General features: G+C 39.0%; 1 protein-coding gene across 2 annotated transcripts in view; it reads right to left on the reverse strand.

The window, feature by feature from the left end:
* LOC113134511 (guanine nucleotide binding protein (G protein), alpha activating activity polypeptide, olfactory type) overlaps positions 1-14,820 on the reverse strand; it is a 37,186-nt gene extending 22,366 nt beyond the window's left edge. The window contains exons 1-4 of one of the 2 annotated variants that reach the window (XM_026313921.2): positions 14,107-14,820; positions 5,232-5,304; positions 4,390-4,444; positions 4,088-4,207 (exon numbers count right to left, since the gene is read on the reverse strand). In XM_026313921.2, coding sequence (XP_026169706.1) covers positions 4,088-4,207; positions 4,390-4,444; positions 5,232-5,304; positions 14,107-14,599 — 741 coding nt within the window. In that variant the 5' untranslated portion in view covers positions 14,600-14,820. Of the gene's footprint in view, positions 1-4,087; positions 4,208-4,389; positions 4,445-5,231; positions 5,305-5,559; positions 6,317-14,106 lie in introns of those variants that run through there. The other variant, XM_026313923.2, reaches the window with a different exon arrangement.
* Between the last annotated feature and the right edge of the window lie 964 nt (positions 14,821-15,784).

Raw genomic sequence — 15,784 nt, forward strand, 5'->3', positions numbered from 1 at the left:
AGGCCTGACAAAACTAGCAATCTCTGGGACTTGATGGAGGGAGGACAAGGGGTAGAGGATGGAATGGGTTGGTGTGGGGGTGGGGTAGGGTGGGGGGGACAGAGTAGGGTCCTCAGGGCTCTTTTCCACAGAGGCGTGTGACACTGGGCCTTTGAATAAATGCAGTGTGTGCTGCAGTGCCCTACAGTGGAACTGATAACACAGAAAGAGACCAGGAGGGGATTTGCTTTAACACAAGCTCCTTTAACTCTTTCGTCTACTCCTCCCAGTTCACTTCCACTCCATCAAAAGTCATAAGATGCTGGTTCTGTGGTGCCTCTGGTAGGACCCATTCTCAGTTCAATCTTGTGAATGAAGTTGGCCTTGTGATGGACCTACATGGAATCATATAGGTAAGACTGACACAGAGAACAAAATCGCCTAAATCTAAATCATCTTAGGAAAACAAAGCTGTGGAACTAATGGCTTGCATCTTAAGCTTCAAGTGGACTCTAGAGTTATTTTGACTGAAGTTTTGAATGGAGATTTGGCCTCAAAACAAAATGTACTGCAATGGCCAATAACCTCAAATATCTCCACACATACAAGTAACTAGCTCATCTGTAAACCATTATCTCATTTATTGTATTTGAATAGAATATCTGTGTTAGATAACTCTGATCAGAGAGACCAGACTTTCATGCGTTACCTCAGTTAAAGAGTACAGACAAATTTAGCTTAAAAAAAAAATGCAAAAGCAAAGAAGAGGGAGTGACTGTTTGAGACTATTGATCTTTCATAACATGGTTCCAAAAACGGAGCAGCTCTCCATGCCACCTTTAGCCCCACATCATAGATTCACAGGTAATCAATTAGAGCACAAACAAACTTCTAGGAGTCAAAATCTTCATTATGAAGAAGCTGTCAACAAGGGGGTGCTATACACATGTAACCCTCTAGTAAAGAACAGAATTCAAGAAGAGCAATTCATTCACAAACACAGCTGAACAACAGGTGGGGTTGGACATAATCAGAAGTTCACCTGCCACCCCTGCCTTCCACCCATAAGAGAGCTGGGATAGGCTCCAGCAGATCCCCGTGGATCTGCCCCCCCCGTTAAGGAATAAGCGGGTATAGAAAATGGATGGATGGATGGAAGTCAAAAACAAATTTTTCTGTACCTAATTACTGTCTGTCTGTTTGGAGCATATACGTAAACTTTAGTAGTTACATTGCTACATGAAAACGTTAACATGGCTGAGAGGAAGCTAAATAGTGTAAAACAGCTTATTTGAATTTGCTCCATTTCAGATGACAGATGCTGTGAGGTCACTAGCGTAGCTACCGCAATGGCATTTGTTTCCATTTGCATAGACAACCGTTTGTATCAGTGCTTTCTTTTCCATTGGCCTTCTGTTATCAAAAGCTACACACTGTAGGAGAAGCTTGCTGAAAAACAATACTTTGATGATAAAGACTAAAAGCCATCAAAACTAAGCACGTCCATTTACCTACAGGACAAGAGGAAAGTTCTTAGTGATAAAAAGCTGTGCAAATCAAATTTTTAAAAGTAAAGTCAATCACTTAACAGTAGCAACACTTGTCCTCCAACAACATATTCCACAGCTGACAAAACAATGCAGCCATAACTCATGACTGTTTATTTGGATAACCAGAGACAGCTAGTGACAAAACTGCTCTCTCTCAGACTTACTTTTCCTGATTAGAGTACCTGTATTCTACTGTCAGCATGCAAAATACCCAATATATGACACCTGACTTCATGTTTGGAGCAGGGTGAGCTTGTTTTCCAACTGTCCCTGCCCTACCCACTGCTGCTAACCTGGAGCTAACCAATTCACTTTAACTTCCCCAACTCCAACGTCATCTGAGAAGGTATGTTCCAACTTGACTGAACATACCAGATCAAGGCAGTAAAGCAGTAGATGGCACATGTAACTGGAAAACTAGCAGAATAGTAACTCTTGAGGAACGTGGGTTGGTGACCTTTGGTTTGGAGAATTATAATTTGGTGAAAAAAAAAAAAAAAACAAACAAACAAAAAAACATAATGCATTCAATAAAAAACCATCAATAACACAGATTGGTCTGCATGCAACAACGCAAAAGAACAGTAGAAGGTAAAGAAGAGTTAAAAGCTAAATTAAGTCTTGAATGAATTACTTGATTGCAACTGTTATGATAAACAAATAGCTTGAGACAAGCAAAAGTGACAAACAGTTCACAGATGTCCATTATTTTTGAACTGCTGGGCTGCTGGAAGTTGTGACAAGATATTACTTCCACTATGTCCATGAATACATATAAAGAAAGCCATTCAGGTAAACAATGGAAGTCAAAGATTAAAGTCTTCTACTTCCTCCTGTCTACAGCACTATCTTATCACAAGACAACTATTAAAATGCACTTAACCTAATGTTTTTCTACAATTGGTAGGATGGGAAATTAGTGAACCTTGGTTCATCGTGACATCATCTGTAAAAAAACTTTTCAGCTAAAATATACCAGATTTAAAATGATGCCAACAGGTGAAAGTGACGGGTTCCTGATTGGCTGTGTTCCTGTGCTGCTGTATTTGATATCATGCTTGGTGGCATAAGTGACAATGTAGTGGTGACACTGACAGCACAAGCAAAGCCTGAGACTGATGACAAGCGCAGACACTCCAAACAGAGCCATGTTGTTTCCTTTGGCCTGGCCGGGGCCTGGGAACTCAACGCCGACTCTCCCCATGGCCCTGGCCCTCACACAACACATCACAGCAACACAGACTACCACTGCCCTGTTAACACTCTCACTGTGGACCCTGCTAGGAAATTAACACCCAAATACTTCTGATGGATATTTCAAAGATGTGCCATTAAATATGGTTGCTGAAAAGGAGCTTGAGATGCAGCCCGCTTAAACTGGCAATGGCAAAAAAAAAAAAAAAAAGACTACTGTAATAACAATGTACAGCTATATTTTATTGACATGGATTAGACCTGAGGACTAAAGGACCAAAAAAGCCAATGAGCACCCTGTCAGCAAGTCATCATTAGCCAAACTTTAAGAACTTTAAGAACTGTGAAAAGATCCAATCCATATACAAAATTTAATTTAAATGGTGAACAAGTGCAAACTTCTAAAATATTTCCATGGAGCTGAAACAGGCTGTCATTGTTAGCAAATTCCTACAATGTATAACATGGAATTGGGGAATCATTCCTATATATAATTGTTTCAAGTCTAAAAATATGAGAATATATGATATGATATATGAGAAAGCAACAACTGAAACTTTAAAATTGCTTAGTGCCTCAAAACATGATAAGACCAGGGGACTGTTGTCAAGTCCAATACAACAAACAGAAAAAGTGCCAATCAATACACTAAAAGTACATTAACCCTGTACTTGATTCACACATAAAAACCTATTAATACTTTCATTTCACTTCCCATAATTGTGCAGTAATTTTAAAAAATAAATAAATTTTAAAAATTTTTTTTTAAAAAATAAAAAATCAATCTGTATATCCGGTGTCAAACAAGGAACAGTTTCAAAATTATGTAAAACATTATCCACATTTCCAGCACATGACCTTGTGCTATCAAAAGGCTGATCACACACTGAAAATAATCCCATGTTCTCTAACCTGCATTAAAATCAACATACAGCACATCTACTCCAGCTACAAAGAAAAGTGAAACCATTAACCAACACTTGAGTCATCTAACTGTTGATTTGATAGTTAAGTCAACTTAGTGGACATTTTCATTAACAATTTCATATATCAACAGAAAAACAATGCTCAAAAAAAGAGTGAAAAGGAAAGAGTATGTCAGTCAGCACAAGCATTGTATGTCAGTTTGTCAGTTATAGGAAAACTATATCTGAATCCCAGAGTTATATGTACCTACACTGTTAGCTATAGGATTCCTAAAACCAGCAAGTGCTCACATCACATATAATGTTATACCCACATAAAGACAAACACACATTAAGCAAGGCAGCAACAGCAGAGTTATGCCATCCTAGTCCATCTTTAATTGTCTCTCAAACACATATTCTCATCTGCAACCACACAGAGAAACTTAAACATCTTACCTGTGAATAGTCAAAGTCAGAGAGAGGTGCTATGCTTTTGATGTATTCGATTCTGAACTGGTCCTCTGGGTTGGCTAGCGGGACAGGGGGTATTAAAGTGCTCATCGCAGACACTATAGTCTACAAACCAAAAGTGGGAGGAAAAAAAAAAAAAAAAAACAAGCATTAGGAAGAAAACCCCCCCAAAAAAATCTGATCATAAGTCTGTATAACTGTATAATAATAATTAGTTAAATGAGACTGCAGTGGGACTCAGTACAGGAAGAGATACTGAGAATAATTGAAATTTAAATTAAACTTACCACTATGGCATCCTTCACGTTTTTCCGAATATCCTGAATTTTCTGTTTCTTTTCTCTACATGTGGAAAGAAAAGACGTGTGAGGCAGCAGTTACAAAAAACATCGAACACAGTTGACCACAAAAGTCTTATCGTCAAGGTGGTTATGAGAAAGACTGAGGTTACTGCCAGGTTAGACTGTGTTTTAATACAATGGCACATACAGTAGAGGGGTTGGGAATATGTGTGAGAGAAATTCAGGTAACAGTAAAATGCAAGATAAGGTTAAGGAAAATGCAAAAGTAAAGCAATATGATGTACTGTACTTTACTTTTTAATCTCAAAATGCAAGACTCTGCCTTATATCTTCTAAACCAGCCTCTTCTGGTTATATACTTTAAATTTACTCATAAAGCCATACTCTTGCAGGACTCTAACGTGTAATGGGCTGGTTTAAAATAGACCACTGCTAAGATCAATGCCATGCAAGGCCCTGCAGCAAAACAAATCATCAATAGGCCTCTGTCGATCACAACCTTTCACCCCCACATAAAGGAGGAAACAGTGACTTATTTGACATCTGTGTGACACTGAGATCCTCACATATGTATGATAACTGTACATGTACAGGAAAAAGGAGGGGTAAAACAGAAAAAGAGAGAGGGGTGGGGTGGGGGGAGTTATTAGCTGCTTTGCATGGGATACTGGGCCCAACAGGCGCTGCAGTGCCTGGGGAAAATCCATTCAGAGGCTATATTCTGGCCTCGACAGTGTTCATTAGCAGGGACGCAATAAAAATAAGCATTAATATACATTTTGAGGTGTTAATGTTGCTGTTTAATGAGTGTATTGAACAGCACTCACTCCGCGTTGAAGCCGTTGACGTGTAGAATCCTCATCTGCTTCACAATGGTGCTTTTTCCGGACTCTCCCGCACCTTCGAAAACAGACCAGAAAATACATATAAATATCACCGTTTAGAGGCATCCTAGTTAAACGAAACCCACCAGAAATTATTTTAGAAACGAAGCCAGTTGGTTGTATGTTCCGGTGGAGCTTCGCTTCCATCAATATCCACCCCCATGACATATTATTGCAAGCGCTGTCAAATGGGGCTACGTGTTCGGTAAACGAAAGGGATTACGGTTAGCTTACATTTCAAATACATAACACACATATAAAACAGCCTTACCCAGTAATAAAAGCCTGTGTGTGGCTTTATAAGCTTGTCTTTCCTTCTGCAACTGTTTTTCTATCTTTTTATTAGCCTCTCGTTGTGCCTTTTCGTCGATGCGTTGATCTTCAGTCTTGCTGTTGCCCAAACAACCCATCTTCCGTCGCCCTAACCCTTCCTTGTGGAACCGTAAAATATATATGTATATATATAAAATAACAATCGGGTGGATATCGTGGTTTAAAAATAACACAGGGATGAGTCTACTGTAAAATAAAAAAAGCTAAAGAAAAATCTCTGCGAGGCTCCGTCGGAGGGAGGAATACGTTCCCCGTTACAATTCCGCTTTAGCCGCAGCCAACCGTCATCCAACCCGTTTGCTAGTTCACAACCCCGCGAAGAATAACGGCTCGATTACCGCTAAAAAAACACGTATAAATAAGGAGAGAGAGAGGGGGGTTTCAATTTCAGGGAATCCAGTCAACTGTTCCTATCGTGTCTCCAACCCCTCTCTGCTCTCAGTGTTTTTTCTGTGAGGCTCTGTCAGTATTTCTGTCTCTTTAACTCAGCACTGCCTCTCTCTGTGGCACCAGGAAGTAGCCGCGGACCGTGGAGGAGGAGGTGGAAAACAAACCCGCGTTAAACTGTAACATTAACAGCCCGCACTGATGAGGCGTTTGATAACCTGAGAGGAGCCATTCCCCGCTTTAGTCCTTCGCTAACCTCGCTATGAAACTAATCAGAGGGGTGGAAACCCGGACGCCTGTCTCTGCTGGTCTACAAAGGGGCTGGGTCTCTTCTTCTTCTTCTTTTGGCTCCCAGTCACAGAGGTGGCCCTGAACCAAACTGGCAACCCTTTTACAGTGTGTGTGTGTGCGCGCGCACTGGGCTTTGCCCGTCGCTGTAGTTTTTACACTAAAAAAAGCTCTGGGAACTCTCACGGTGGTCCTAGACAGTGCTGGAATAATAAATTAAATCTATTGCTGCAATGTGAAAAGTCCTGCATTCAAAATTTCACTTAACTAAAAGTGTTAGCAAAACGTACTGAAAGTAATACAAGTGAAAGTACTCATCATGCACCTATCACTTATATTAAAACACAGCACATTGTTGCATCTGCTGGAGGAGAAGCTCACGTTGACCACTGTATATTATGGTTCTAACTACAGCAATCAGAAAAATGTATAATATTTGCAATATTTGAGATGTCATAAAGTAGAAGGATATGTATACAACTAAATTACTGAAGTAAAGTGAACTGCACCTCAAAATGTATTAAAATCTACTAAACTTGGGTAAATGTACTTAGTTACCTTCAAATCACTGGGACTAGATTCATGTCAGCATAATGTTCATCAAAAAGGGGAGCAACAGAAGCCACTAATCTCCAAAATCAATATTTTGTCCTTTTGTACAATATGTGAAAAAGTCACAATGACTAGAGAAACATTTATTTCAGTACTGCACTTGGGTGTGATTAAAAAGTATTTGTGCTTTATGCTTCTACTTCGCTACTTTCAGTAATATAGTTGGTAATGTTAAATTACCAACAGAACATAAGTAGTTAGACCTCTTTGACCAACAATAATAGTAACCTGCTTCTCAAAGTCAAATACTTCAAGTATGTTTTGGTACCTACCTTGGATCAAATAAATTTTTGATCAACAACTTTTATTTCAATAGGGCATTTTTACACTGTGGTATTGCCACACGATCGGACAGAAGAAAAAAAAATATATATATATTTTCATGTTTATTTCTTCAGACATTTTTCTAATCTTTGCTTTTGTTCACGTGAATAACTGGATAACTGGATAACCTCTCCATTCATTCAAATAAATCACCTGACAAGGAAGAATCCCAGGTTGGTTGAACTTGTCATAACATGTAGATCCATACTAACTCAACTCAATTGTCAAGGGGTCACAAATGGAATTTACTTTGTTTAAGGGGGAGGTCACATGTCAAAGCAGCTTGGAAAACACTGCTTACTGTATAAAGACATATCCTGAAAACCCTTAACAAAAGGGTCTGCTTAAATACGTCTGAGCAATACCCAGAGCCCCCAAAAGCAGCAGGCCATCTACATGCACAGGCCAGAGCCCGAAAAGTTAATTTCCTCTGCTTATTTAACAAAACATAAAAAAATATCATGATATTACCATGAGCTATATACATGATATTGTTGTAGTGTTAAGACTACAGTGATAATACAGGAAACAAAAACATCTTCCACTTTGATTAGGTTACCTTAAAATCATCACCATCAACGACACCCAGGAATTAGTACTTGGTATAGTAAAACCTCAGGCCATTAACCACTCAATAGTTAGTTAGTTTTACAAAACAAAGAAAAAAAAAAAGTCCATATACAGGACTTAGTCAAATCTTACAGTCAATGCTATGGTGATGTTTTCTTAGGGAAGCAATTAATATATTTGTCTCAAGTATGTCTGACTTCTGCAGGAATTTACCAACTTTCATTGGCGACCAGCAACTTCCAAATACTGTAAACTCACCCAATGAAACTACAGACCACCTCTGGAGTAGTAACAACAGTAACAAACAAATTCTCTTATATTATTATATCTATATTGTGACATATGATAAAGTTGTATCACCATGTCTAAAAACAGAATAAATATTGCAATAACTATAGTTTGGCAATGTAAGTTCTGTTTATGGCATTAAGGAGGATGTAGAAAACTAACTTTTTCAGTATTGTGTGACATTTATGTATAGCTTGCTGTGGCTTCCTCTCACCCAGACCAAAATAGGGTGTGGGTTTGTTAAGGTTTGACAACATTTAGATTATTGTGTTATTGTGGGTGACAATAACATATCTCTGTCCGCATGTCTGCATGTGTGAGATATAGAATAAAGTCTTTTTCATTCAAGAGCAACCAGTAAAACTTGACAGATTTACCTTAACATTAAGTTGTTATTGCTAGGCTAACTTACAGTACTAAACTGTTGCTTTCAGGAAGGAAAAGGAACTCAGCATATGCACACACACGTGCACGCACGCGCACACACACACACGCTTTTTTTTTTACAAACACGCTTAGATCACTGAATAGGCTGAGGTAAACATAAATGATAATTTGTGTAACATATTGCAAGGAGTGTGCTGTTACTGTAGCCATTATGCAAACATAATGCAAATAATAACTTCATGTAGTGAAATGCATGCAGCAGAGTAGTGCAGTATGCAAAACAAGACTAGAACCCTCGCATCAACTTTAGTGGCATTAAAATATTACTACCACCACCCTGACCAAAAAAAAAAAAAGAAAGAAAATCATGTGTGTGTGTGTGTCCCACCACCACCACCTCAGGAAGCAAGGTCAAAACAAGTGACTGACCCACATCGCTCTCTAGTGGTTAGAGGCAGCACTGCACACATGCTGTGGCTGCTGTTACTTCCCTACGAATGATAGGATCAGGTTTTGTTGCATAAATTAATGTCCGTTTTAGGAAGAACGGTCTCATATTTATCTTTAGCTTGCTGTGGCTTCCTCTAAACCAGACTAACAGTGTGTGTGTTTTCACAGCCATCTGATGAAGGGGCAAGTATGAGCATTATATTGTGATATAACAAGTACTTTTTAAAGACAACTGTGGTCAAAAATACAACTGACACACTTAAACATCAAAATATGTTTTGTTTAGTCGTTGAAGTTTTAGAAATAAAAACATGTCTGAGTGGAGCTTTAAACTCTCATTCCAATATTCGTAGGTAATAGTAGCAGCAATAATCCACAACTAATTCCTGTCAGTGAGTGTGCATGCTCAGTGTGGGAAGACGTTTTCAGATCCTTTGCTTAAGTAAACACAGTAATACAATGATCTAAAAATAGTCTACGACAAGCAAATTCTGTTTTCAAAGTCTGACAACGATGTTTTTGCTATTTTCAGACCGACAGCAGACCTGCACTGCTAAATGGCAACCACACTGCCAGGGTTTTAGGTTTGATTCCCACACCCTGCCAGAGTAAAAGTAGTTCCTAATGAACTCTAAACAATATTGTGAATAAAATATGAGGCCCTATGAAATTATTATCTTTTAATAAATAAATTAAATATAGCCAAAGGCATGTGCCGGGATAAAGATGCCAGTTAACTGTCAGAATAAATCTAACAACATCTGACACTTTATAATAAGACTTCTTTTCTATGTATAAATCTTCCACACCTCTTTACTAGCCCTAACTGTAATTGATAAAAAAAAAACAGGGCAGACATCCAAATGATATCTAGCTAAAATTAGCCTCCTTGAAATATTTTTTCTAAAGCTGGAAAGTATTTTATAACACTCTTTTAGGGGACAAAGGCTCTTGATAAAGTGGAAATGTAAGTAAGTATAGTCCAATGTCCTTCTGGTGTGGCATGGTTTGCTTTGATTCAACCGACACAAGTATCAAGACACATTATCAGTACCATAAATATGTCAATAATTTATACTTCACTACCTCCTATTGGTCATTACATTAACTAGGAACTCCATACAGTTACAGCAGTGGTAAAGTTCAATGATAAAAAACCATTTAGAGAGAAGCAAAGTTCACTTTACTCTACTTGTATTTAAAGGGGAGGACCAACAGGAATATACATTCCACTGTGTACCTCTGTGAATGAGTAAGCTTTTCCAAAATATAGCTTCATGTGCAGGGTAGTGGCTCAAAAGACAAAGACAAAAGAGACAAACCATGACAGCCAGTTAAGGACACCTAGGAAAGCTTTAACAGATATTATCACAGGCTTGTACAGAATCTGATCCAAGAGACCTAACAATAAAGTAACTTCCTTTCCAAGAAATAATAGGAACTTGCCTTCCAGTTCCCATCCCTGTATTCCTGTACTAAAACATAGTCTAAAGGAACTTTATTAAAGGACTGGAGATTTTGTACATTGTTCTCTGTTCACAGAGGTTTATTAATGAGCACTGTATTTTGCAAACGGTTTGGCCTAATTGTTGCATCCAGTAGGATAGTTTTTATTGTTTTTTTACTAGAGGGGTCAATACTATTAATCTTTCAAGACTGTACACTAAAGTGAACACAACATATACCCTCATTTCCATTTCTAAAACAGAAATCCATAAAGTTACATTTGAAGGCCATGTCAGTCACCTCACAACTGGGCCTTATTTTATAGTATGAACCTTGTAGCACTGCATTAATCTGATGGTTGGAGGACTGAAATGATCTGTTAAATATCAAGAATGCAGCTGACCTTCCTAAAGATGTTGATAAAGGTCTGCACAGCTACTGGGAGAATATGAGGAACCTTATGTGGACTTACCATACAATTTATTTTTCTTATACCATCAGTTACAGATAAATTAAGGCTTCCCAGATCCCAATGCAATGTCCTTTAAATTGCAATTCCTATTTTCTGATTTTGACAAACTACATCAGCACATACACACAAAAAACTCAAACCACTTTATTTTGAAGCATTTGATTTAGAAACCTTCAATTCAGCAGGGTTACTGCACCTCATTTGAATTAGAGCAGGTGATATAGGTCTACCTTAAAATCATCACCATCAACTACTCTCACCTACTGTCAGCTGAGATTTGCTCCAGCACCCCAACCATGACCCTGCATTGGACTAAGCAGTATAGAGAAAGAATGAATGGATATTATGGGTCCAGTACTTTAACAGTTTTCTGTCAGAAATGAAAAAATTCAGTTTCACATTCACTGAAAAATCATCATTTCACTAATGCTGTTTAATTTCCAAAGCAACAACAAATCGCTCCTTTTCTGATTTTCAAAACATAACCTTAAATCTGAACACTATTTAATATAAACCATTTTTGTCATTTTATATTGGCATTCAGAAAAAGCCAACCCTGAATTTTTCCAGGCAGACATTATCAATTGCCAGTTTGTATCATAAACTGTAAGATACCAAAAACCTGATCATTCAAAATATTTAAGTGGCCATACATATGATCAAAAATGATTCATTCCAGCTCTGGCTCCAGCTGGACAGGGCAACACATTTAGGATAAATGGTAGCTCCTTATGGCTATCATTATTCAACTAAACACCTGCAGCAAACACAAACAGATAAAGTATCCCAGATTAGGCAGCATACATTCCCTTGAAATGTTACCCTATTTTAAAGGTGTCCACTTTCAGAGGAATTCAAACCACCTCAGTCCTCTGGCATGCAACAAGAGTCCTGCTGAAGACCTGGAAGGTATAAAGTCCTGAAAACCAAAAGTGCTTAGCCTCCTGGGTATAGCAGGACAGATAGCTCTCAAAATAACTGTGATTCTATCGTGGCGAAGAAAACCACCCAAACCATAATAACATGCTCAAATCACACAGTAACATGGGTCACACATACTGGATAGCTTTCAACAGTGGCTCATGGAAGAATGTATGACACTTCCCTGTGTGACTTCATTAGGATGAGCCATTTCTTCCTGTGTGTAATTACCAAGGGATGTTTACTCAGGATATTAAGCTGGTAGCCATTTATTATATAGTGTAACGAAGCATTATACTGTTTAAACTAAAGCAAATACATGCAAAATGTTATTAGGTTTGACATAAGAGAGGCACAATTGAAAGCAGCATTTTCTTATTAAAAATGCACCAACATTTTGACATTGTTTCCCCACCAGGTTGGCTGACTGTTAGGCCTTTGTTTGTGATGAAGACGTTTTCTTTAAAAGGTAACCACTGACTGTTTATTGTATGTGTGGTATAAAAACACTACCCACCCAGCTAAATCCAACTGAATTATGACTATAAATTTGCTCTTCATTTTTGCACTCAAGAGCAGCTGGAGAGGTTAATCAGTAAAACTAGGTGTTAATTTTGGAAGCTTTCTGCTAACTGTGTGTGCAGTGGATGAAACATGTCCTAACAAAGTGTGGGACAGCCGTGTTAGAGTGATGCGGCCTGATAAAACAACTCCGTGAAGAAACACGCCGACCGTTTCAGGACATAACTGGGATGCTGCTGAGTGATATTTGGAAATTCTACTGATGAATGACAAACTACTGACTGGCTGCATGTTATATATAATAATTTCAAATGGATATAAACCAAGTGATTTATGTGGATACAAATACACCTTTCAGAACTTTCACTTAAATCAATTAAGCTTAACTAACTTCTTCTTCCTCTTCTATAAAATATTAAAAAATGACATACTATATTACACTTTGTTAGAATATTCTACACCCTAGATTTGTTCATTAAAAACTTTCTGAAAATGTACAACTGCAGTTAATATGCTACTTTTTAGTACCTGGAAATCTAACCAACTACACCAGAGGACACTATATTATACGATATATTACTTAAATACGCATACATGGGTCTGTAGCTAGTCATCACCACATATCCTTCCATATAAAAGTATACTATTAAACAGTATACAGTGCTTTACTACAGTATACTATACTACAGTTCACTGTACTACATCCTACTCTACAATGCTTCATTATTTACTGAAATACTTTACTGTAAATGTGTCACAGCTAGTCAGGGCTGTTTTTCATTTGTCACTGTGGAGATGTCACACTACATCACAGTACTAGAGTACTTTTTAGAGTAAATTAAGTGTTCCCTCTACGTCTCTGAAGATTAAAGTCTGCAAAACTATACATTATATCACAATATACTGTCCTTTACTCTACGGTACATGTATCATAGTCAGTCAAAAGGATATTTCTACTGAACCTGGTGATCATGAAATGTTATATTACAATATATTCAGAGCACACATGACCCATGAGCCAAACATGAAGTGGTCTCTATATATGTTTGTGTAGGCTATTAAATCACACTATATACTACACTGTACACATAACACACTGGGCCCAACACTTCAGTCTAATCTACTACAATATACTTCGATTTATTTGAGAAACTTCCTGTAGATGTGGTACAGTGAGTCCAAAGTCCCTGGACAGGCACATTTCTAAACTATACTACTACATTAGAGTAATTTTTATAGAAAACATCTTCCAGTAAGGTCCACAAACACATTTGTACCCTAAAGTCAACTAAATTATACTGTGTACAACACCAAACAACATTCTTCCATGCTTCAGGCCACTATACTCTGATGTTATTTTACTCTAATATACCACAGCAAACATGTATTTATTATAACAATGACTGTAATAGGCCAAAGCCGTTTAAAGGGCTATTATTCATCTCCTATTCCATACAGTATTGTAGGACTGCTTACAGAACCAGAGGCTACCATACTAGTTTTCAGAGCAAACATAGCCCAGAGCTAAATGGTCTGTAGAAACCTGTTTAAGCTGGATTACTGGAATAGTCGACAATATGATCTATTTTCAGTTCCAGATTCCTTAAAGGCCTAAATGTAATAGTAACCGGACAGCAGGCCCAGTGATCATCATTTGTCATTGCCAGCCCGCAGGGGTAGTGTTCACAGCCAAGCCAACAGATGTGGCAATAGGCCTCGCCAGAGCAGTGACATAATTTCTGGAAAGGCCGGTGCGTTTTGGTTTCTAATAATAAAACGCCTTCCTCGTCCAACAACAACAACAGAGACTCAACCTACCGAGCAGCAGCAGCCGATGCGTCTGTTTGTACTCCCGTTTGAGCTCCTTCAGCGCCCTGTCAATGTTCTTACTGACTTTCTTCGCCTCCTTCTCGGCCTCCTTCTCCTCCACCAGCAATCTGTCCCAGTTTTTCTGCTTTTGGCTGCTAGGCTTTTGCAGCAGGGGTAAGCGTCGGCCCCGGTCCTTTCCTGTCCCTTTACCGCTGCCTCCTCCTCCGCCACCTCCGTTTTGTATGAGCACACCGTCGGTACCGGTGTCTCCACGGCGGTGCTCCCCGGCTGGGAGCCTGGCAGGGTCCCCAGGGCGCACCGGGCCGCCGCCGCCGCGTAGCGACGAGGTCTCTCCGCATCCCCCGGTGTCCTCCTGGCGAGCTCCCCCGGCACGGGTCGGCACGGAGGCGTCTGGAGGCTGGTCAGAGTCCGAGGTAGCGTTGGAGATAGACCCGCTCAGGTCCCCGAAAAGCCGGGGGCGCAAACTGTAGCACAGCCCCATGTTGAAACCAATATTTGTCTGTGAATGTGATTTTTCATAAATTAAAATATCCAAAAAACGCGGTTGCGCCACCAGCCCTAACGAGCCATCGCTACATTGGAGCTCCAGCGGTGCGAGTTAAACCCGAATTTGAGCCGAAAATGTGAATGAATTATGCTCCGACATTTGCTATATGTCATTTTGCATTTTCCCCAGTCAACCTTCGCTTCGTAGTTAGTGGATCACCTGATCCTTTAGTGGACACTGCGGGTCCACCTTACCGTAAGTAACCAAAAGCACAACCTTGGAGAAAAACGCGTCTATGCACAGCGCAGACGGGGAACAATTTGACTGCACAGTTGTTAGGTGCAATGCACGGCACGTCACGTTACTACAGTATGGCCATTTCGAGAATGCTGGTCATGATTTTCATTCCTCACCTCATTTCATGCCTGCATGTCTGAAGACACATACTCTGCTGTAGATAGTGAACCTGCTCTTACTGTCAGCACATGACATTCTTCATTTGGCCTAAGAGCTCATGTCTTTTGCCCACAAGCCACATTAAAACCCAACTAAAGTAGGAATTACACAACAAAACAGTTTCCAATACATTTACACAAAGATCAGTTAAATTATTTAATTGTTATTTTGTGTTTCCCTAATTCCAATGTCCTAATTTAACAAGACTCATTTGCACACGGGCAATATATCAATATCATCAGCTTTATGATTATTTCTTTGACTTCTACTGGGCCCACAAAAGTCCACAATAGATTAAGTTAATCCTCAGGGAAGCGAAACGTAATGTTTTTCTAGCTGAAGTCACATGAGTGGAATAATCAATAAAGAGGCTCCTGTGTGACTGCAAGGGTTTGAAAAAGTTGGGACTGCCTGGGTTATGGGGCCCAAAGTTATATTTAGATGTTGGGTGGAAAATGAACCACTAGATGGAGCACTTGCAAAACACATGTAGGGCTAGATGGATCAGTGATCACAGTGTAAACCAATTTATAGGAATTTTCAGTCTTTCTATTTTTTGTGCGTGTCTGGTGTTTTTAATAGCTGTTAAGAGTTTCTGCTTGTATTACATGATTTATAGAATTGTTCAACTTTCCATTTTTGTAAAGTGATTTTTTAAATTCATGTTGGCCATTGAACTTGTGGAGTTTGTTTTGAATCTCCTGAAAAAATAGGAATTATACA

This window comes from Mastacembelus armatus, chromosome 17 (assembly GCF_900324485.2).
Source record: "Mastacembelus armatus chromosome 17, fMasArm1.2, whole genome shotgun sequence".
In the NCBI taxonomy this organism is placed as follows: Eukaryota; Metazoa; Chordata; class Actinopteri; order Synbranchiformes; family Mastacembelidae; genus Mastacembelus; species Mastacembelus armatus.